The sequence below is a fragment of the Tachypleus tridentatus genome, unplaced genomic scaffold (genome assembly GCF_004210375.1).
Source record: "Tachypleus tridentatus isolate NWPU-2018 unplaced genomic scaffold, ASM421037v1 Hic_cluster_2, whole genome shotgun sequence".
Classification (NCBI taxonomy): Eukaryota; Metazoa; Arthropoda; class Merostomata; order Xiphosura; family Limulidae; genus Tachypleus; species Tachypleus tridentatus.
This window is the reverse complement of record NW_027467782.1, coordinates 47,141,167-47,164,862: the sequence shown is the minus strand read 5'-3', so window position 1 is coordinate 47,164,862 and position 23,696 is coordinate 47,141,167. Positions and strand designations below refer to the sequence as shown.

The 23,696-nt window shown below is 36.4% G+C and overlaps 1 protein-coding gene across 2 annotated transcripts; it reads left to right on the top strand.

The window, feature by feature from the left end:
* The first annotated feature begins 1,631 nt into the window (after nt 1–1,631).
* LOC143243044 (venom protease-like) lies at nt 1,632–19,797 on the top strand. 2 transcript variants are annotated; one of them, XM_076486679.1, is made up of 9 exons: nt 1,632–1,801; nt 2,530–2,609; nt 5,580–5,776; nt 7,058–7,286; nt 13,263–13,336; nt 14,839–14,954; nt 15,873–16,153; nt 18,705–18,844; nt 18,974–19,797. In XM_076486679.1, the coding sequence occupies exons 1-9, from the start codon at nt 1,797–1,799 to the stop codon at nt 19,133–19,135; spliced, it is 1,284 nt and encodes a 427-aa protein (XP_076342794.1). In that variant the 5' UTR covers nt 1,632–1,796; the 3' UTR covers nt 19,136–19,797. The 2 variants fall into 2 exon arrangements, with proteins under 2 accessions (XP_076342794.1, XP_076342793.1); XM_076486678.1 differs by having other exon boundaries at nt 13,260–13,336.
* Nucleotides 19,798–23,696: the final 3,899 nt, after the last annotated feature.

Sequence of the window (23,696 nt, the reverse complement as noted above, 5' to 3'; positions counted from 1 at the left end):
TAACGTTCGATCAATCCCACTATTTGTTGGAAAAGAGTAGACCAAAAGTTGGCTGGGGGTGGTAACTAATTGCTCTACCTCTAGTCTTACACTGATAAATTAAGGACGACTAGCGCAGATAGCCTTCTTGTAGTTTTGGGCCTAATTCAAAACTAACAAAAAAACCCACCATTAAAGAAAGTATAAGATAGATGACCGAGTATGCTATAGTAATCAGCTCTTGGGTTTATTTGTTTCAATCATACAGTATAGAATTGGTAGTGCCAATTAAATATATAAATATGTTTATATACTGGTGTGATCTGTTTCGAAACACCAGAGACTTCGTATGTTTTATGTATCACGTTCAGGTGACTGTATCTTTAACCCTCTGACAAGCAGTAAATAAAAATATCACTCAGAAGCTCTAACAATCCGACAGTTTCAAATTAATTAAGACGAGCTGTGACGTCACAGTAAGCCACGTGATTTACTTGTGTGAGTGGCAGTTTTTCTTAAAATGGAACCAATTGTAGCTGGCAAACATAAAAAACACAACATATTTTTCATCAGTTGATTAGAAATGGTTCCACAGTGTTTCAGTCACTCGAATTATGGATCGTCATGGTTTTTTATTTTGTTATATACCTTTCTTTTTATATATAATAAATTGATAAGTACGCTAAAGGAAATCATACACAAGCTTTGTTTATTCAGAACATGGTTTCTGAACTACAGACATTTCTATGCCGATGTAGGCCTAGTGTGCAATTTTCCATTGTTTCGGACACATAAAGGATCTGGATTTCACGGTTCGTAGGCCTAACATTCTTATGGAGAGTCAAGCGTTTATCATTGAAACACGACGCCAAGTTCTGCAATTAAAAAAAAATCAATTAGTTTAGAAGCTCCATCTATGATAAAGTCGTGTAATTAAACAGCGCGACCAACGAGTGCAACAGTACACATCACTGATAATAAAATGATCACTTCAGTATGGCCGAAGCACGTAACTAGGTTGGAAGATATTTTCAGATGTTAAATTAGAGTTTGAAAAAAAACAAACACAAAAACATGTGGTATAAGCAACATTGTTCCAGGGTGGCATGCGACCTGTAACAGCGAAAATCATACATACTAATCTGCGCTTGCGCGAACTTCGTAAGCCATTTAGCCAATCGCAGGATATTGTATCATTCAGACTTCCGCGTCACCTGGTGAGCTTTGTTAAATTGTCGATTTTTTGTGTGGAAAAATACGAACGATTGTCATTGTGGTAGAAATGAAACAGGTTAACAAATCTTTAATTAGTTTGATAAAAGATTAGAAATTGCAATATTTATAGTAAATATATATATGTGTAATTGTTTTCTATTTTATGTTTATATACATTTTAGTTTAATTATATATATTTAACAAATACATCAATGACGGTTTCTGAAGTCCTCTCATGAGACAAAAGCACTGTCACTGACCGCTTCTTTCGGGGGGTTGGGGTAAACCTTATACAGGTTTAGAAAGTTGAAAGAAGAAACTATTAATCCCGTTCTCTGTGGAGCGTAGCTACTATTGGCGGACAACCACCCTAGGACGAAGAAAATGTGGGTCACTAGCACGAGCACTGACTCTGTCACCTGTAAGTAGGCCTACATCTTGAGCTGAGCTGACTAGCGCATCCAAGACTGTGTTTAGAATTTCCAAAAAGTCATAAATTCTGGATGTGTATGGCCGACGTAAGAAGTATGCAGATGGTCAGTGTTAGATGATCAACTGGACAAGGCCGTATTTGTCTGTCCACCGACATGCCCGATTGAAAGATGAGGTAATCATATTTACGTTTTTCAAATCTCCTGAGGTTATTGGATAACTTAAAAAATTCCTGCTTGACCTCAAAACGATCTATGTTCCCACGCTCAAGCTATGCTCTAGGATTCGATCTTTTAATATAGAGGGTGTTTCAGAAGCGATTGTTTGTTGGTCTTATAATAAAACCATCTTGGATTATTTTCTGTGTCCACTGCGGAGGCTAGAAGCCCGGACTACATCGTGGCAAGTCCGTGCACTTACTGCTGCCCCCTAGGGAAAAAAAGAAACAAAAGTAGATAAAAAAACAGCTTCAAGGGTTTTGTTTCAGTTTACGAGGATTTTAAAACACAACTCATGTTACCTTTGTCAGTTTGTGGCCCAGCAATAAGTCTGAAGTCTTACATCGCTAAAAACCTGGCTTCCATACCCTTGGTGGACACAGAACAAACAGTACGTTGTGTATCATTGCGCAAAACATTTCTTTACAAAGTCAGAGTTTCAGAACACCTTGTGCACTATCTTATTATTTGTATAAATACGACATTAAATATTATTTTTGCAATATCGACTTTTCGTTTCACCCAAGTTTTTCGTCCACTGGAATATTCAAAGATATTAATGTAATTACCAATTAACAGAACAACTCGAACTATTGCAACAAATTACATGAACAATATCATAAGTTAACGTAGTTTTTAGATACAAGTCATCTCATCAGTTTTGGTTTTCGTTTTCTCCAACCAGGTTTGGTGGATTCTGGGTTTTGGTTCTCCTCGCTGTTTTTGGCAAAACTCTCACTTTGCGCCACCTGAAGAAAAGACAACGTAAGTACTTGTAATAACACTTGTTTTCTGTATCAAAATGCATTATTTTAGGACTTACAAAGAGGGTGGAAGTAATTTGTTTGTAATTTCACACAAAGCAACTCGAGGGCTATCTGCGCTACCCGTCCCTAATTTAGCAGTGCAAGACTAGAGGGAAGACAGTTAGTCATCACCACCCACCGCCAACTCTTGGGCTACTCTTTTAATAACGAATAGTGGGATTGACCGAAACATTATAACGCCCCCACGGCTGAAAGGGCCAGCACGTTTGGTGCGACTAGGATCCGAACCCGGGACCCTCAGATTACGAGTCGAACGCCTTAACCCACCTGGCTCGTACTTCGATTTTGAATGAATTTAGTGTTTATTGGAATCTTATGTTTGGCTCACAAAGTGTAACTAGAGGAAAGAAGACAGTGGGACTCGACTTCATAGAAAGCGTGATACGCTAAACAGTTTTAGATCCATCGGGTTAAAATGGATTTACAATATAACTCCGCCCCCAAGTCTTAGAATATAATTTCTGACTTACACGAGTTAATTTCAAATCTAAACGAAATTCAGTTACAGCATCCCTTTTTGTTGTGAAACAATAGGTCTTTTTAGTAACCGCCACAGACATACTTTCATAGTCGATGGTACATTACAAACAACTATGTTATTATTTATATATATATATAACACTATTTTCTGGCTTCTGTTTTCGTGATTCTGTACAATGAAGCGAAACAGTTAGTTCCTCGTCAGAAAGATAATTTTCAAAACCTAATAATTTTAAACAGTGAAAGCGAGTTATTAACTTTTGTTTACTTTCAATCATGTGAAACACTTTTTTGTTAGTTTTCTGATCTGAATAAGCTGGTGTTAAAATATCTTTGGTTTGTGTTTGGCTTGTTGCAACGTCAATAAATATGTGAACTTCAGACAAAGAACCTTGTATGGCATTCCCAGATATACGTGACTAGAATTAAATTATAATATAAAACTAGATGGCGCTTAGTACAGCGTATACCCTTGTCCCTCAAAAAATTGGAAAACGTGTCAGTAAGTCCGTCGTTACCAGTGGACGGTTTGTTTTGAATTTTGCGAAAAGCTACAGGACGGCTATCTGCGCTAGCCGTCCCTAATTTAGCAGTGTAAGACTAGAGGGAGACCAGCTAGTCATCAACACCCACCGTTAACTCTTGGGCTACTCTTTCACCATTGACCATCACATTATAACGCCCCAACAGCTGAAAGGGCGAGCATGTTTGATATGACGGGGATTCGAACCCGTGATCCTCGGATTACAAATCGAGTGCCTTAACCACGTGGCTATGCCAGGCCTTTTATGGAAGGACAATGATGAATAATACTCAACATACGTACATCAAGTTTCGTCAAAATCCGATCATGTTTTGGTGAATTATAGAGAAAAACAAAGTGTGAGAAATCTGTGGTTAACAGGAGGGGGATATTTATATTTTCGTGGCCTTTATCTTAACCCTTCAAAAACTGACCACTTCAAAGATGGGACATAGTTCAAAGGTATACTAGCTTTCGTCCAAATTCATTCGGCAGTGTTCGAGAAATATTGGTGTTACGCATGCACAATTATTTAGTTAGTGGTTAATACTTTATGTTGTACACTGTATTTAGTCAGTGGTTAATACTTTATGTTGTACACTGTATTTAGTCAGTGGTTAATACTTTATGTTGTACACTGTATTTAGTCAGTGGTTAATACTTTATGTTGTACACTGTATTTAGTCAGTGGCTAATACTTTATGTTGTACACTGTATTTAGTCAGTGGCTAATACTTTATGTTGTACACTGTATTTAATCAGTGGTTAATACTTTATGGTGTACACTGTATTTAGTCAGTGGTTAATACTTTATGTTGTACACTGTATTTAGTCAGTGGCTAATACTTTATGTTGTACACTGTATTTAGTCAGTGGTTAATACTTTATGGTGTACACTGTATTTAGTTAGTGGTTAATACTTTATGTTGTACACTGTATTTAGTTAGTGGTTAATACTTTATGTTGTACACTGTATTTAGTCAGTGGTTAATACTTTATGGTGTACACTGTATTTAGTCAGTGGTTAATACTTTATGTTGTACACTGTATTTAGTCAGTAGTTAATACTTTATGTTGTACACTGTATTTAGTCAGTGGCTAATACTTTATGTTGTACACTGTATTTAGTCAGTGGTTAATACTTTATGTTGTACACTGTATTTAGTCAGTAGTTAATACTTTATGTTGTACACTGTATTTAGTCAGTAGTTAACACTTTATGTTGTACACGATATGTAGTCAGTGGTTAATACTTTATGTTGTACACTGTATTTAGTCAGTGGTTAATACTTTATGTTGTACACTGTATTTAGTCAGTGGTTAATACTTTATGTTGTACACTGTATTTAGTCAGTGGTTAATACCTTATGTTGTACACTGTATTTAGTTAGTGGTTAATACTTTATGTTGTACACTGTATTTAGTTAGTGGTTAATACTTTATGTTGTACACTGTATTTAGTCAGTGGTTAATACTTTATGTTGTACACTGTATTTAGTCAGTAGTTAACACTTTATGTTGTACACGATATGTAGTCAGTGGTTAATACTTTATGTTGTACACTGTATTTAGTTTGTATACAATACAAAAGATATAACAACCAGTGAGTATTTGATTTTACTAACACCAATCACGTTGTTACTCTAGGTTCAGTGGTTACAATACCGTTCTAAAGTAACTGTTCGATTAACATGGTTTGTGGCTTCGTATTTCTTCCTTGAGATCACGTGAACTTAATAATTATTTTCCAATGTAGTTAAAGCATAATTTCAGAGTTTTTTTTCCTTTATCCTGAATACGTTGTCATGTAAACAGAAAGATACATAGAGTCCGTCACTGAAAACAACAGCTAGTAGTTATTACAGTTTTTAAAGCCAAGTCTTAACGTGACGTCATTACTTTCAGTTGTCCTGGGTGACGTTGGCAGTTTCCTTCAGTCAGGAATCTCGAATGTCAACAGCTGTTTAACACCAGATGGTCGTAAAGGTGTCTGTGGAAACATAGCCAACTGTTCTTATCTAATCTTCGACTTGAATAAACTCCGACAGTCCATATGCTTCCGTTTCTACGTCATACCTGGAATTTGTTGCCCTATAAGTCAAGTAAATTCGATGTTCTTATCCTTCCAGAGAAACAGATAAGATTTCTGGTTTTTGAATTTCAGTTTTTCAGTTATTTACAGTTTAATAAAATTTATCTAAAGAAATAAATTTCAATTATGAAAGCTTGGAAATTGTATCTTGAAAAGAAACACCAGTAACTAATTATTTATATTTATTATATTAACAAAACAAAACAAACCTGATTTTATAATTATTTTTTGTAGTGGAAATCTGTCCCCTGCTGATCCAGTGGTAAGTCTACGGATTTACAAGGCTAAAATCACGGGTTCGATTACCTTCGGTGGACTCTGCAGATAGCCTGATGTGGCTTTGCAATAAGAAACCAAACGTCAAGCTTGAAATCTATTACCTGAATCGATAAATTATTCACATAAATTATCATATGTGTAATGTATTAATGAAAGAATGAAAATACACATATATTAGCTGAGGGTAAACATTGAGGAAACAGTATGACGGACGACGTCAGATATCGTCTTCTCTCCATTCAATCTTTTGTAATTAAATTCGTAATGACCTCATTAGATAACAATAACATGTCTTACTTTGTAGAATATAATAATTGATTAATTTAACCAATTAACAAATTTTATCTTCAAATTAAAAGTCTATAAACCTGTGTATGTGTCTTCTTATAGCAAAGGCTATCTGCTGAGCCTACCGAGGGGAATTGAACCTCTGATTTCAGCGTTGTAAATCCGGAGACGTGCCGCTGTACTTGTGGGGGGAGGCAGTCTATAAACATCTGGAAATGTGTCCTATTTCATGAGGTTTTCATTCCCCATTTTGAATAAAAAAATCATAAACAGAGTCATCCGTACGCACCGACAGACAGTTTCCAGTTACCTTATGAAAATGAAACTAATCGAGACAACCAACTCTGGCGATGCAACCAAAAATTGTATTAAAAAATAAAAGTACGTCGTATTTCAGGGTATTTTTTATTTATTTGTTTGTCCCTTTCTCGGTCAATAATCGTAAAACAAAATAGCCTTGCACAAAGCCGGACAATTTCTAGTTACCATACCAAACACTAGGGTATTCGAGCCAGCCACCTATGGGCGATGGATGCTAACATTTCCTGAAAGACCATTTTATAGCAATAAGTTATCCAGAAAGTGCGAAAATATGTATATATTCCAATGTTTAGTAACGGATTATTGTAGATCAACTCTGAACAAAGCTGTTTATTTACCATGAGATTTGTTGTACGCTCGTGCTGATTGGTATTGTTAATTACAAAATATTTTATTATTACAGCAAGTATCCTCCATCAACAATGATAGACCTCGACCAAGTGTCTCGTCAACCGTATCGATTACGTCAACAACAACTGTCAAACCGTCGACAACAACCACAACGACACCGAGACCCACAACAACCAAAACAACAAGAAAGCCTTTCATAATCACAACAGAAAAAACTCCCTTCTTCTTGACATTACAACCTTCGAATCCAGTGAAACCCGTTCTTGAGGGATCTAGTCAAAGTAGGCAATTGTTACTATAATATCACAAATGTCCTTAAGAGATCTAGTCAAAGTGAGGCAATTGTTACTATAATACCACAAATGTGCTTAAGGGATCTAGTCAACGTGAGAAAATTGTTACTATAATACCACAAATGTCCTTAAGAGTTCTAGTCAAAGTGAGGCAATTGTTACTATAATACCATAAATGACCTTAAGGAATCTAGTCAAAGTGAGGCAATTGTTATTATAATACCATAAATGACCTTGAGAGATCAAGTCAACGTGAGAAAATTATTATAATACCACAAAAGACCTTAAGGGATCTAGTCAAAGTAGGCAATTGTTACTATAATACCACAAATGTCCTTAAGAGTTCTAGTCAAAGTGAGGCAATTGTTACTATAATACCATAAATGACCTTAAGGAATCTAGTCAAAGTGAGGCAATTGTTATTATAATACCATAAATTACCTTGAGAGATCAAGTCAACGTGAGAAAATTATTATAATACCACAAAAGACCTTAAGGGATCTAGTCAAAGTAGGCAATTGTTACTATAATACCACAAATGACCTGAAGGGATCTAGTCAAAGTAGGCAATCGTTACTATAATACCACAAATGTCCTTAAGGAATCTAGTAAAAGTAGGCAATTGTTACTATAATACCACAAATGACCTTAAGGGATCTAGTCAAAGTAGGCAATTGTTATTACAATACCATAAATGTCCTTAAGGAATCTAGTCAACGTGAGAAAATTGTTATTTTAATACCACAAATGTCCTTAAGGAATCTAGTCAAAGTGAGGCAATTGTTATTATAATACCATAAATGACCTTGAGAGATCAAGTCAACGTGAGAAAATTATTATAATACCACAAAAGACCTTAAGGGATCTAGTCAAAGTAGGCAATTGTTACTATAATACCACAAATGACCTGAAGGGATCTAGTCAAAGTAGGCAATTGTTACTATAATACCACAAATGTCCTTAAGGAATCTAGTAAAAGTAGGCAATTGTTACTATAATACCACAAATGACCTTAAGGGATCTAGTCAAAGTAGGCAATTGTTACTATAATACCACAAATGTCTTCAAGGGATCTAGTCAAAGTAGGCAATTGTTATTACAATACCATAAATGTCCTTAAGGAATCTAGTCAAAGTGAGGCTATTGTTAATATGATACCATAAATGTCCTTAAGGAATCTAGTCAACGTGAGAAAATTGTTATTTTAATACCACAAATGTCCTTAAGGGATCTAGTTAAAGTGAGACAATTGTTATTATAATACCACAAATTTCCTTAAGGGATCTAGTCAACGTGAGAAAATTGTTACTATAATACCACAAATGTCCTTGAGGAATCTAGTCAAAGTAGGCAGTTGTTATTATAATACCATAAATGACCTAGAGAGATCTAGTCAATGCGAGAAAATTGTCTAAGAAATGTTATGATACGTCAACTGTCACAAAGTCAGTGCGATGGATGGTTCTGCATGTCATCTACAAGCTTAGAAATGTCCGGCTTGATGCTTGACGTTGAAAGACGCAAGACTGCTTCCAGATGATCATTAGTCAGCTGATTGCGAGTGTTGTTTTTGTTCAGTTTCATATGCGAGAAAGCCTGTTCGCAGCAGTACGTGCTGTCAAACATGCTGGTGTGGACAAGTGCTTTCTCTTTCAGATTAGCAAATGTATCAGGCAACGTTTTGTAGAAGTCAAGGAAACTGTTTTCTCGGTAAATAGCACGTAGTCAGATGCCTGGAGATCAGTAAGTTCGACCTGATATTCTGCTGACAAGTCATCCACTGACACACTGAACAGATCAGCAAAACGTTTCATCAACAATCTGCATTGATTAAAGTCATGAAACCGTGAGTTGAAGGACTGAATCAAAGTATCTAGCTTCCCAACATAAACTTGTGTCAATGTCCTGATTCTTCTGCAGCTGTGACTGAAAAGTGGGAAAGTGCACGAAGTTACCTGATGCTGCTTGCTGCCGGAACAACTGCAACTTTGTCCTGAAAGCTGAGACGTGACTTGCAAGCTGACAGACAAGTCGATTTTTGACCTTGCAACTTCAAATTCAGATCATTCAAGTGTTGTGTCATGTCGACCACAAAGGTCAAATCAAATTGGATCAGTCATGGAAATCACTTCTGTCTTTGTTCTTGCTTCTGAGGAATTCTATCACCTCATCAATCAACTCCCAAAATCTTCTGAACATCTTCCATCGACTCAGCCAGCGTATTTCACAGTGATACACAAGGTCACCATAGTCTGAATCAATTTCTTCAATAAGACTTCGAAACTGACGGTGATTGAGCCCTCGTGATTTGATGAAATTAATGGTTTTCGTCACTGATGCCATCAGTGCCTAAAAACCAAGTTCTTTACTGCACAGGTTCTGTTGGTGAATATTACAGTGCAACTTCACCAACTGTCTGTCCTGCTTTCCTCGATGCTTCATCAACATCGCTACCAGCTCGCTACTTTCTCCGGTCATGGCTGGTGCTCCATCAGTTGTCACACTTACCAGTTTCGTGAAATCTAATGAAACACAACTACACAGTCGTATTGTCTCCTCGAATAGAGAAGACCCAGTTGTCTGACCCTTCATGGAACCCATGCCGATTAGTTCCTCTGTGATATTAAACGATGACGACACACCACGAACAAAAACTAGTAGCTGTGATGTTGAACTGATGTTAGTCGACTCGTCTGCTGCCAAAGAGAAGCAGACAAAGTTGGCTGCTTTATTTGTAAGCTGCCTTGTCACGTCTGCTGAGAGGTGTGAAATTCTTCGTTGAACTGTCATACGATTCAGAGCCACCGTCTGTAGCTTGCGAACTGCTTTCGGATACAACTTTTCCGATGCAGTAATCATACATTGCTTGACAAAATCACCATCAGTGAACGGTCGGCCAGATTTCGCTATCATCAATGAAATATCGTAACTGGCCTCACAAGCTGCACCGAAATCTGCTGACTGCTTTGAGAAAACGTTCTGCTGGTGATTCAGCAACCGCCGCAGAGATTCAATTCGAGCTGTTCGTTCATCACAGACAACGTTGTGTAAATCTTTATGCTTCGACTCACAACGACACTTTATATTGGACGACTGTCGAATGACACAGCAGATAAATCACGTTCTTCTGTTGTTGAACAAAACAGTATCGCGCAGTCCAATCATCATGAAACTGTCGATTTTCGTCGTCAACTTTACTTTTACGATTAGCTGCCATTTTTGTTACGAAATAATATCAAAATTGGGCTCATAAGTAAATCTCGAAGAACAATTGGAACGCGTGAGATTTCGTAATTACGGAAATATTACGTCATTGCGCCAATGATTAAATACCTATACATTAAAGAGATTTGTTTATTAAATTTTCTGTATTGCTCGACACAAATATGGAACCATTTAGTATCTAATCTAATGCATATTCTTCTATAGCGCTTAATCTTCGCGCAGGCGCGAACTCTTTATGTTTGACTTTCTCGTTGGACATCGCGGGCCGGACTTTGTGCACCACTGCCTTAAGAAATCTAATCAAAGTAAGGCTATTGTTAATATGATACCATAAATGTCCTTGAGGGATCTAATCAAAGTAAGGCTATTGTTAATATGATACCATAAATGTCCTTGAGGGATCTAATCAAAGTGAGGCTATTGTTAATATGATACCATAAATGTCCTTGAGGGATCTAATCAAAGTAAGGCTATTGTTAATATGATACAATAAATGTCCTTGAGGGATCTAATCAAAGTAAGGCTATTGTTAATATGATACCATAAATGTCCTTGAGGGATCTAATCAAAGTGAGGCTATTGTTAATATGATACCATAAATGTCCTTGAGGGATCTAATCAAAGTAAGGCTATTGTTAATATGATACCATAAATGTCCTTGAGGGATCTAATCAAAGTAAGGCTATTGTTAATATGATACAATAAATGTCCTTGAGGGATCTAATCAAAGTAAGGCTATTGTTAATATGATACCATAAATGTCCTTGAGGGATCTAATCAAAGTGAGGCTATTGTTAATATGATACCATAAATGTCCTTGAGGGATCTAATCAAAGTAAGGCTATTGTTAATATGATACCATAAATGTCCTTGAGGGATCTAATCAAAGTGAGGCTATTGTTAATATGACACCATAAATGTCCTTGAGGGATCTAATCAAAGTAAGGCTATTGTTAATATACCATAAATGTCTTTAAGGAATCTAATCAAAGTGAGGCTATTGTTAATATGATACCATAAATGTCCTTGAGGGATCTAATCAAAGTGAGGCTATTGTTAATATGACACCATAAATGTCCTTGAGGGATCTAATCAAAGTAAGGCTATTGTTAATATGATACCATAAATGTCTTTAAGGAATCTAATCAAAGTGAGGCTATTGTTAATATGATACAATAAATGTCCTTGAGGGATCTAGTAAAAGTGAGGCTATTGTTAATATGATACCATAAATGTCCTTGAGGGATCTAATCAAAGTGAGGCTATTGTTAATATGACACCATAAATGTCCTTGAGGGATCTAATCAAAGTAAGGCTATTGTTAATATGATACCATAAATGTCCTTGAGGGATCTAATCAAAGTGAGGTTATTGTAAACATTTGTTTAGAAAATGTGACGTATGAACACATAATATTTTGCCTTCAATGTTTATTAATGTGAAAGATATATTTCTATGATTTTCTGTGTAGTTTAGGTAATTACCTCATTACAAACTTAAAACAGTCTTACAATTGACTTCAACAAACATTTACGCATTTGTAGCTACTAATATAAAACCTATCATTCTTGGTAATTCCAGAGTAGGCTTACTGAGCTGTACCCATCTCTGACATCGAATACCATTTTTATAGTTATGAGCCTTCTAGCTGAGCTGCCCACAGGGTTTCGATACATGTGATAGGTATAGAACACTTAGACCATTACATATCTTTATGATTAAGAAAGAAAATATCAAGCTGAGCCACCAGGGGAGCTCTGTTGATTCTAACAACAAGAAATGTTAATTCATACATGTTTGTAGTTGGTGGGAAGTCTTGATACTAGGTTCTGTGTTTCTGAGTAGGTTTAGTGAATATATTTGTTTAAAAGATAACGTTTTCACCAAGTTCCATTTGAGTGTGCGAGTGTGAAACCCCCTATATTTATTATTGTTATCACTTTCTTAAACGTCAGATTTACAGTTGAAGGTACCTTTGACCTCACCAGAGGGCAATACTTACGTGTTTTATTTTCTATCAGTCTTGTTTATAAACAAGTATCAGTTACATTCACATTATTTATATGACAAAATAGCTTTTCTCTACCTCAAAAAAAAATAAAAAAATATAAAAATAAAACAACCAAACACAAGGTGGCGCTCAGTAGTATAATGTTATGATCGCAAACATTTATTGACTTTAACCGTAAAATTACTAATGGATTTAATATGGATTGCAACTAGATGTTTAAGTTTATTAAAAATATTTTTATTTACTAAAGTGGGTTTGGATCCACAATTTCATCGGTAACGTGATACCTAATTACAAACATATGGCTAAAACAAACATTTTAAATATTACAATCAACCCTAGTCCGTGCTGTTGGGATTCTCTATAGAGAGATTTTACCTTACAGGTTTCATGACTTCTTCACACACAATGTTGTATCAAACAAAACGTTCAAGTAACTCTACCAACAGCGAGCGATATAAAAACATGTCCGCCATTTAAGGGTTAAACTTATTACTACGACGACCAACTAACACCGTCTAATAATGACACCAAATCGCTAGCTCTATAATCCAGACATCCCAGTGGCTCAGCGGAAAGTCTGGGGGCTTACGCCGCTAAAATTCGAATTTCGATACCCGATCAGAGTTGATTTGTGTCTAACAAAACTTAAACGTTCATAGCGTATTAATTCTTTAGACACCATAGTTTCGCATACTAAAATACAAAATACTTTCTGTTCACAGCAGTATGTGGCTTGGAAAGTCGAAATTCTCGAATTGTTGGAGGCTACGAAGCAAATCCGGGGCAGTGGCCATGGATGGTATGAACTTTACAAATGCATTCTTTAACTATGTAACTCATCAAATATTGATGTTTAATATATCAAAATAAACCTGCAGGAATTGGGCAAGTTATTTTAGATGATATAGAAATAGTAACATACAAGCACCTTGGTCTTGTAATGTTTAAGTTTTTTATTTGATTCGAACACAGGATCATGGACAGGTGAAGGGGTGTTGAACTACTACTCCAATATTCTAAAAAATCCAAAAGGTCCATTTTTCCCGATTAAAGAAATGTTCTGTGGATCACTTAATTTATCATTTTTTGACTGCAGAACAAAAAGGTCCATATTTTTCCGGGGAAGAAACCCACTTTGTAGTACTAGCTACGCCCCTTGCTTTAGTTAAGTATATATTTATTATTCTAACCATAAATTAACATTATTTTGACTCGCTGTTTATTTAAGTTAATCTTAACCATTTGTCAGATTGATTAAACTGTCAAAAATTATACGTGTTCAACTGGTTACAAAAATCTCAACTGGTATCTCAGGTAGTATTTCAATACCTCACTTGGTTTCTCTTCTTTATTATACGTGTTCAACTGGTTACACAAATCTCAACTGGTATCTCAGGTAGTATTTCAATACCTCACTTGGTATCTCTTCTTTATTATACGTGTTCAACTGGTTACAAAAATCTCAACTGGTATCTCAGGTAGTATTTCAATACCTCACTTAGTATCTTTTCTTTATTATCTTAGGGTTGCAGGATTGAGCCTCGTTCACACCAAACATGCTCACCCTTTCAGCCGAGGGGGCGGTTTAATTTTACGGTCAATCCCAGTATTCGTTGGTAAAAGAGTAGCCTAAGAGTTGAGGGAGGGTGGTGTGACTGTCTGCCTTCCCTCTACACTTACACTGGTAAATTAGGGACGGCTAGCGCAGATAGCCCTCGTGTAGCTTTGCGAGAAATTCAAAAAAATATATAACAACGAATAGTGGGATTGGCCGTTACATTTTACGTCCCCACGGATGAAAGGACGAGCATGTTCCGTATGACGGGGATTCGAACCTGCGACCCTCGGATTACGAGTCGATGGCCTTAACCACCTGTCTTATTTGTTGTAAACCAAAAGTTGGCTGTGTGTGGTTATGACTAGCTACTTTGTTTTTTAGAATTTTGCGCAAAGCTATCTGCGCTAGCCATATATAACTTAGCAGTGCAAGACTAAAAGAAAACGGAAACTATTATCTTAGTATAATGAACCCTTTTAACATATTTGAGAGGGGTAGTAATTGCAGGTACTTTATTTAAATTTGGAGACACTGACGTTATCAGCTGAAATTCAAAATAAATATAAATATTTATGGTGATAACAAATGTAAGAAGTTACGAAGAAAAAATATAATAATTAATATTCATAAAAAATTAGACGATAAATATTGTGGAAACTATAAAATACTATTGAAGGTGTTATGAGTTCTTGCTTGCGGGTCAACGTAACTGTATAGTTTAATATGTTTCGTTTTTTCTACAGGCGGCAATATTTTTGCAGACGAGACGGGGAAAACAATTTTGGTGTGGAGGCGCTCTGGTCAGCGACAATGTTATCGTGACAGCAGCTCACTGTTTGTCGCATCCTAATGGTTTCAAGTAAGGCCTACGTGATATTAGACTGTGAAGCCTAATCTTCAAGATCTATATATACTTACTTCATAAACCAAAACCGTGAGAGTGAAGTAATATTGCACACTGTTCATGATATTACTATATTAGCATATAAATATAATAGTATTATATATTTCACCTCATTTGTAAATATGTTTAAATAGAAAATGATGAAGAAATAGTAATTTTTGTACTAATTCATTAACCTGTTCAGTGCCGAAGACGACATAACTCGTCCAAGCCGATCGGTAACACAGTGCCACGGGCGAGTTAATTCGTTCTCAATAATACCTAACTTCAACGCTAGATGTCAGCATCATGCATTTGACCTACTTACAAATTGACGCCAAAATGGCGTCACGAAAAAAGTTACAAAATGAAGAAGCATTAGAATTGTATTGTAGTAACTGAAATACTTGGCAGTAAACAAGTTAAATAAAAGAATGCATTAACGTGACATTTCACAACAGATAAAAATAAATAATAAAACATTAAAATAAAACGCAATCGCTTTCAACAGTTCAAACTAATCTTTCTAAGTGGACAAAGTAGAACTCTTAAGGTCACTATGTATAGATATATATGACCACAGTACATTATACATTCAGGCTCTCAGCCCCTTACCCCAGAGGTACAGCAATATATCTGTGGACTCAGACCGCAAGAAACTGGGTTTCGATACCCGTGGTAAGCAGAGTACAGGTGGCTCATTGTGTAGCTTTGTACTTACTTCGAACCACACAGACAAATTTTCAGGTTAAAATCCTTCTATAAACTTAAATTTTTACTAACTTCCATTTCATTATTATGTTTTCTCTGTTTTTTAAAATTTCTATCGATTGTTACATTGATGGTTGACTCAGTTGGCTAGGAAAACAGACTAATTTCTGTGTTAAACTCTAGGTACAGCCCGAGTCAGATGAGGGTACGACTCGGAGATCACCATCTGTATTCTGATCAAGACTTTGGTGCTCCACGTGAATATCGAGTTCAGAGTTCAGTTCAACACCCACAGTTCGTTAGAAACGGATTTTATAACGACATTGGTCTCATCAAATTAGAGGAACAAGTTCAATTTAATACGTTCATAGATCCTATTTGTTTACCAACCCCAGACGAGTTTCGTCCTATCGACTTGGTCGGACAGATTGGAACTGTGTTAGGCTGGGGAACCACATCTTATGGTAAGTAATCGGTACGTATGTCAATCATTACAAAGGTAACAGTTTGGGTGTAGGAAGGAAGCCATTATTATTTTAGCACACTTTAGATTCTGGTCATTTGGTCAATACAGGTCTACAGACCAGCAGATTAGAGAGATTTAGTACATTATAATAAAACGATTTCAAAATCTCACCATGATGTTACAGTCCATACCGGTGATGCTCTACCTGACGGCCGTGCATCCTGATAATAGCTTTGCATTATAGTTTACTTTGCAAAAGGTTCTGTCAAAAGGTTGTCATGTTACAAGTAGACATAGTTTCTGCATGCTTTCTAAAATCCATCTAAAATATGAGAACGACGGTTTGTAGCGCTTGTTTCAACAGTTCAATCACATAGAGATCCATGGGTGATTTGACCAATTTGTATTCATATGAAATACTACAAAAACTCGTTTCATTTTCCACCTGCTGAATATATCTGATGGTTGAATGGTTTTGCTATGTGTACACGTGACTTGTGTCGCTTCACCAGGCGGATAGTCTTCTTCATTACGTTGCATAATGTAACCTGGAGCACGTAGACGGCTTTTGACACTGACATTTATATTCGTGGATTCTTATTACAACAGAAGAACCAGTTATGAAAGTTTTTTTTTTTAAATAGTCCTGATGCACGACTCTTAAAATAGTCCTGATACTCTACTCTTAAAATAGTCCTGATACACAACTTTTAAAATAGTCCTGATACACAACTTTTAAAATAGTCCTGATACTCTACTTTTAAAATAGTCCTGACACACAACTCTTAAAATAGTCCTGATACACAACTCTTAAAATAGTCCTGATAAACAACTCTTAAAATAGTCCTGATACACAACTTTTAAAATAGTCCTGATACTCTACTTTTAAAATAGTCCTGACACACAACTCTTAAAATAGTCCTGATACACAACTCTTAAAATAGTCCTGATACACAACTTATCGATATTCCTTCGTTTTTCAATTCAGTAAAGTACAAGGGACATCTTTATGGTCGGAGTGTATGAATATTTCACTTTTGAAATAGCTGTTAGATACTACTTTCAACAGTGATTAATTTTTGTGGTATTACACCTCCTACGTAACAACATCAAAATAAAGTTCTGATTCATCCCGTTCCATCCCGACTGTGGTCTTTCACGTGACTTGCTAATTTGCATATTAAAATAGAATGTAGCTAATTCTTTGTGTAATTCCTTTCAAAAAAATTTTTACAAGCCTGGGGAAAACCATTTATGTTGTACGCACTTCGTATTATCTTGTAGGACTTGCACACCCAATGGTCGTTAAGCCTTGTTGAAAGATTTTACTAGTCTATGAGTAAAAGTTTGGAAGTTATTGTCAAAAAATCAAACTTTATTTTTTTGTAGCTGAGAATCTAAAAAAAGGTGGTGGCGTTATAAACTAAAGTATGTCTTATGGATGGTTTTAGCCTACGATGTCAAAATTTTGTTTGTTTTGAATTTCGCGCAAAGCTACTCGAGGGCTGTAAGCGCTGGCCGTCCATAATTTAGCAGTGTAAGACTAGAGGGAAGGGAACTAGTCATCACCATCCATCACCAATTCTTGGGCTACTCTTTTAACAGTGAATAGTGGGACTGACCGATGCATTATTACGCCCCCACGGCTGAAAGGACGAGCATGTTTGGTGCGACGGGGATTGGAACCCGCGACCCTCAGATTACAAATCGAATTCCTTAACCCACCTGGCCATGCCAGACCGCCTAAAATGTCAAAATAGTTTCACATGTGTCGTAAAATTTGGATAAATAATTCTAGAAAGTAAAATTCTTATTAATAGTTTCGCGCACTTCATCCACTAGGTGGAATTTTGGCTTACGAATCTTAAAGTATCTATACTGTATGTTACTTCTGACGCAATACGGTGAAATGGCTGGGTTTTAAAGTTTATATTTCGTTTGGTTTATTCTATGTTGACACATGCACTCTTTTCCCTAAAGTATATCTACAATAAAGCTATCATTTTATAAATGTAGTTTACCTCAAGGGAATCAAAGTAGTTGTAATGTTTACCTCTTGTCGTATCAATGATACATTATGGCTGAAAAGTAATAGGCCTAAAGAGAATAAAACTATTACTTAAGGGAAGACCTCATAATATTAGATTCTGTCCAAATCCTGTACAGTAATTTTACTATTACCGATTGAATCCCCTGTGAACTGTGTGTAGATAATGGATGATTTTAAACATTTTTTAAGTTCTTTACATTGAGGGTTGTTACAGGCAAAAACATAAGGTTTTTAATATATATGGATCCCTACCACTAAAGAACGGTATGCAAACATCGCTAATTTGGTGGTTAAAAACCTAAAATTAGACGTCAGTGTCCTAGACAACTAAACATATGGATGTCTTCGTTGTGCTCATAATAATTTTGTACACTAGACTAGTTTTGGTTTAAAGCAAAATTTCCCGAGAACTAAAATAACTTTATTTTCAACTGTTTAGTTTTTTTCTTCCTGGTATCATATTAACTCGAGAAAATAATTTTTATTATTATGAACACAGGAGGGCGCAACAGTGGCGCTTTACACCAAGTTTCCATGCCAATCTGGGACAATGACGATTGTAACCGAAGGTATTTCCAACGAATCACGAGCGGATTTTTATGCGCAGGATTTATTGAAGGCGGGAAAGACGCTTGTCAGGTACGTTAAATAAAATATCTGTTCACCTTCTCACGTTTTTAATAGTACGTTTTATTATTCAATTATATTTTTAACAATTTGATGAGCATTAAAATATTACGTAATCATTATACACCTACGTCATGACAGGGAGACTCAGGAGGCCCCCTAATGGTTAGAAATAGAAACAGAAAATGGACTTTGGTCGGTGTGGTGTCGTTTGGCAGTCGATGTGCCCAAGCTGGATATCCCGGAGTTTACACTCGAATTACAGAGTATATAGACTGGGTAACAAAAAATGTTGAGATGTGAGTTCTCAATTAATTTCTTCTCTGTTGGGTTGGCAATGATAGTGATTGTTTATCAGTTAAATATTTTTATCGCACATATGATACTGTCTATAAAACATATTCATTAACCTTTTCTAAATATGTTACAAAAACAAACCGTAATCAATGCGATATATTGATTAAAATGTTTAAAAACAGAAATATATAAATTACTGAATTTATATAATAATAGCTTCCGGATTACCAGCTGTTGTTTTTGTATACATTTTAAAAAGTGGCATGCAGGTTCACTCAGTAATGACTCAGTGATAACGAGACACCTACTTGAAGTAAAAATGTATTCTCAATACGGCTGCTACGGGTGTTAAAACTTTAATTTAAATGCAGTACACAATAACATTGTGACCTTCTTAGGTCATCTTCAGGTGAAAATACTCATATCAGATGTCCTGAAAATAGATAACTGATGACTTATAACCTGGTGTGAAGATAAACAGTTCTGTATCTGGTTGTTTACTACAATTTTACTGTAGCTCCTTGACATATTTTCATGTAATATATATTCGATTAGATATCTCATTAAGCCTGTAGAATTGTATAAAAGTTAGTTTATACTGTCTCATATTAAATATTATATTAACTACGAAACTGGTTTCGTGACAAAATAAACGTGTTATCCACCAATATGTGTTTTCTTTCTAGTACGAACTAAGTATCAGTCATTGTTAATAAGTAGAGTCATCACACCTATAAAACCAGTTATCACTGCTAATAAGTAGTGTCATCACACCTATAAAACCAGTTATCACTGTTAATAAGTAGTGTCATCACACCTATAAAACGTGTTATCACTGTTAATAAGTAGTGTTATCACACCCATAAAACCAGTTATCACTGTTAATACGTAGTGTCATCACACCTATAAAACGTGTTATCACTGTTAATAAGTAGTGTTATCAAACTTATAAAACCAGTTATCACTGTTAATAAGTAGTGTCATCACACCTATAAAACCAGTTATCACTGTTAATAAGTAGTGTTATCACACCCATAAAACCAGTTATCACTGTTAATAAGTAGTGTCATCACACCTATAAAACGTGTTATCACTGTTAATAAGTAGTGTTATCACACCCATAAAACCAGTTATCACTGTTAATACGTAGTGTCATCACACCTATAAAACGTGTTATCACTGTTAATAAGTAGTGTTATCAAACTTATAAAACCAGTTATCACTGTTAATAAGTAGTGTCATCACACCTATAAAACCAGTTATCACTGTTAATAAGTAGTGTTATCACACCCATAAAACCAGTTATCACTGTTAATAAGTAGTGTTATCACACCTATAAAACTTGTTATCACTGTTAATAAGTAGTGTTATCACACCTATAAAACTTGTTATCACTGTTAATAAGTAGTGTCATCACACTTATAAAACTAGTTGTCACTGTTAATAAGTAGTGTCATCAAACTTATAAAACTAGTTATCACTGTTAATAAGTAGTGTCATCAAACTTATAAAACTAGTTATCACTGTTAATAAGTAGTGTCATCAAACTTATAAAACTAGTTATCACTGTTAATAAGTAGTGTCATCACACCTATAAAACCAGTTATCACTGCTAATAAGTAGTGTTATCACACCTCTAAACCAGTTATCACTGCTTATAAGTAGTGTTATCACACCTATAAACCAGTTATCACTGCTAATAAGTAGTGTTATCACACCTATAAAACCAGTTATCACAACTAATAAGTAGTGTCATCACACCTATAAAACCAGTTATCACAACTAATAAGTTGTGTCATAACACCTATAAAACCAGTTATCACTGCTAATAAGTAGTGTCATCACACCTATAAAACCAGTTATCACTGTTAATAACTAGTGTCATCACATCTACAAAACCAGTTATCACTGTTGTTACTGTTAAAGCATATATTTATATCTCCAAAATGTGGGTTGCCTTGTGTTTCAAGTTTGATGTCAGCGCTCCCTAGTGAGGTTCCAAACTATGGAATACCATGAAACAGATGCAGCCCCCACAATGCTGCTGGAATGAGTGTCGGTCAATCTCTGAGCATGATTCTGATTGGCTGCCTTCCCCTCTCAACGGCGTCAGATAGTTTTATTAGGTATTCTTTGATAGATTGTTTTGACAGAGTATTCACTATGAAACTTTGTAGATTGGACGGTTTCGCATATGGATACAAAATGCGAGTACTTTTATAACGTTTCATGCACACATTAAAGTACGGTTTAGCTAATTTAAAGTGTTTGTTTGTTTTGAATTTCGCGCAAAGCTGCCCGAGGGCTATCTGCGCTAGCCGTCCCTAATTTAGCAGTGTAAGACTAGAGGGAAGGCAACTAGTCATCACCACCCACCGCCAACTGTTGGGCTATTCTTTTACCAACGAATAGTGGGATTGACCGTATATTATAACGCCCCCCCCGGCGAGCATGTTTAGTGCGACCGGGAGTTGAACGCCTTAACGCGCTTAGCCATGCCGGGCCAATTTAAATTGAAGAAAAGTGTTTATATCGCTTCGTAGAATTTCGAAATAAATACACGACCTCGTATTCTGATAAAATATACGATTCAATCTTAAATTTTGGCGTTACAAAATCTTTTAACAGTACCGAAGATATCTCTTAAACACCAGAAAATAAATAAATAGATAAGTAAATGGAGTTTCTTAAAATAAACTGTAAGATACTACAGGGTGGCCCTAAGTCCCTACCCATCCATATATCTTATATATCCAGTGTATCTGTGTGCTGTCCCTCATTGTCGCTACATAATATTATGGGACGCCATGTTCTGTGAGACATTTTCCTCAACATAGCAGGGGTTATTGTTCCAAATGTCGCGGTAACAGCTGCCTTCAACTCATCGTGAGGGTTATAACGTTGTTTAGACACAATGCTTTTTATAACATATGGATGGGTAGGGGCTTACGGGCCACCCTGTATAATATACAAAAAATTAAATGTACTAGAAAAACACGTCTGAAACATGAAGATGTTCGAATAGCTTTCAAAGTTACAGATGAACATATAATCTCCCCTCCTTTCCCCCAACTGTTATCAGAGACATTCGGAAACATTGTTTGAATAATATTATCTGCTTGCTTCTAAAAATAAACGTTTTGAGTCAGAACACGTGACACTTTTGACCTCTGTGAATTGAAAACAAAAAACTCGGTATATTTACACCTGCATTCGAAACTACTCTTACAACCAATCTCGTGATCCTATAGCTAGCACTCCAAACTACCTTACAACAAATCTCGTGATCTACAGCTAGCACCCAAACTACCCTTACAACCAATCTCGTGATCCCATACGTAGCGCTCCAAACTACCCTTACAACCAATCTCGTGATCCTATAGCTAGCACTCCAAACTACCTTACAAACCAATCTCGTGATCCTACAGCTAGCACTCCAAACTACCCTGACAACCAATCTGGTGATCCTACAGCTAGCACTCCAAACTACCCTTACAACAAATCTCGTGATCCTACAGCTAGCGCTCCAAACTACCCTTACAACCAATCTCGTGATCCTACAGCTAGCACTCCAAACTACTCCTTACAATCACCAATCTCTGTGATCCTACAGCTAGCACTCCAAACTACCCTTACAACCACCCCGTGATCTACAGCTAGCACTCCAAACTACCCTTACAACCAATCTCGTGATCCTACAGCTAGCACTCCAAACTACCCTTACAACCAATCTCGTGATCCTACAGCTAGCACTCCAAACTACCCTTACAACCAATCTCAGATCCCAGTAGCTAGCACTCCAAACTACCCTTACAACCAATCTCGTGATCCTATAGCTAGCACTCCAAACTACCCTTACAACCAATCTCGTGATCCTATACGTAGCGCTCCAAACTACTCTTACAACCAATCTCGTGATCCTATACGTAGCGCTCCAAACTACCCTTGCAACCAATCTCGTGATCTACATCTAGCACTCCAAACTACCCTTACAACCAATCTCGTGATCTACAGCTAGCACTTCAAACTACCCTTACAACCAATCTCGTGATCCTATAGCTAGCACTCCAAACTCCCCTTACAACCAATCTCGTGATCTACAGCTAGCACTCCAAACTACCCTTACAACCAATCTCGTGATCTACAGCTAGCACTCCAAACTACTCTTACAACCAATCTCGTGATCCTATACGTAAGCGCTCCAAACTACCCTTTGCAAACTAATCTCGTGATCTACAGCTAGCACTCCAAACTACCCTTACAAACTAATCTCGTGATCTACAGCTAGCACTCCAAACTACCCTTACAACCAATCTCGTGATCCTATAGCTAGCACTCCAAACTACCCTTACAACCAATCTCGTGATCCTATACGTAGCGCTCCAAACTACTCTTACAACCAATCTCGTGATCCTATGCGTAGTGCTCCAAACTACCTTTTGCAACCAATCTCGTGGATCTACAGTTAGCACTCCAAACTACCCTTACAACCAATCTCGTGGATCTGCAGCTAGCACTCCAAACTACCCCTTACAACCAGTCTCGTGATCCTATAGCTAGCACCCAA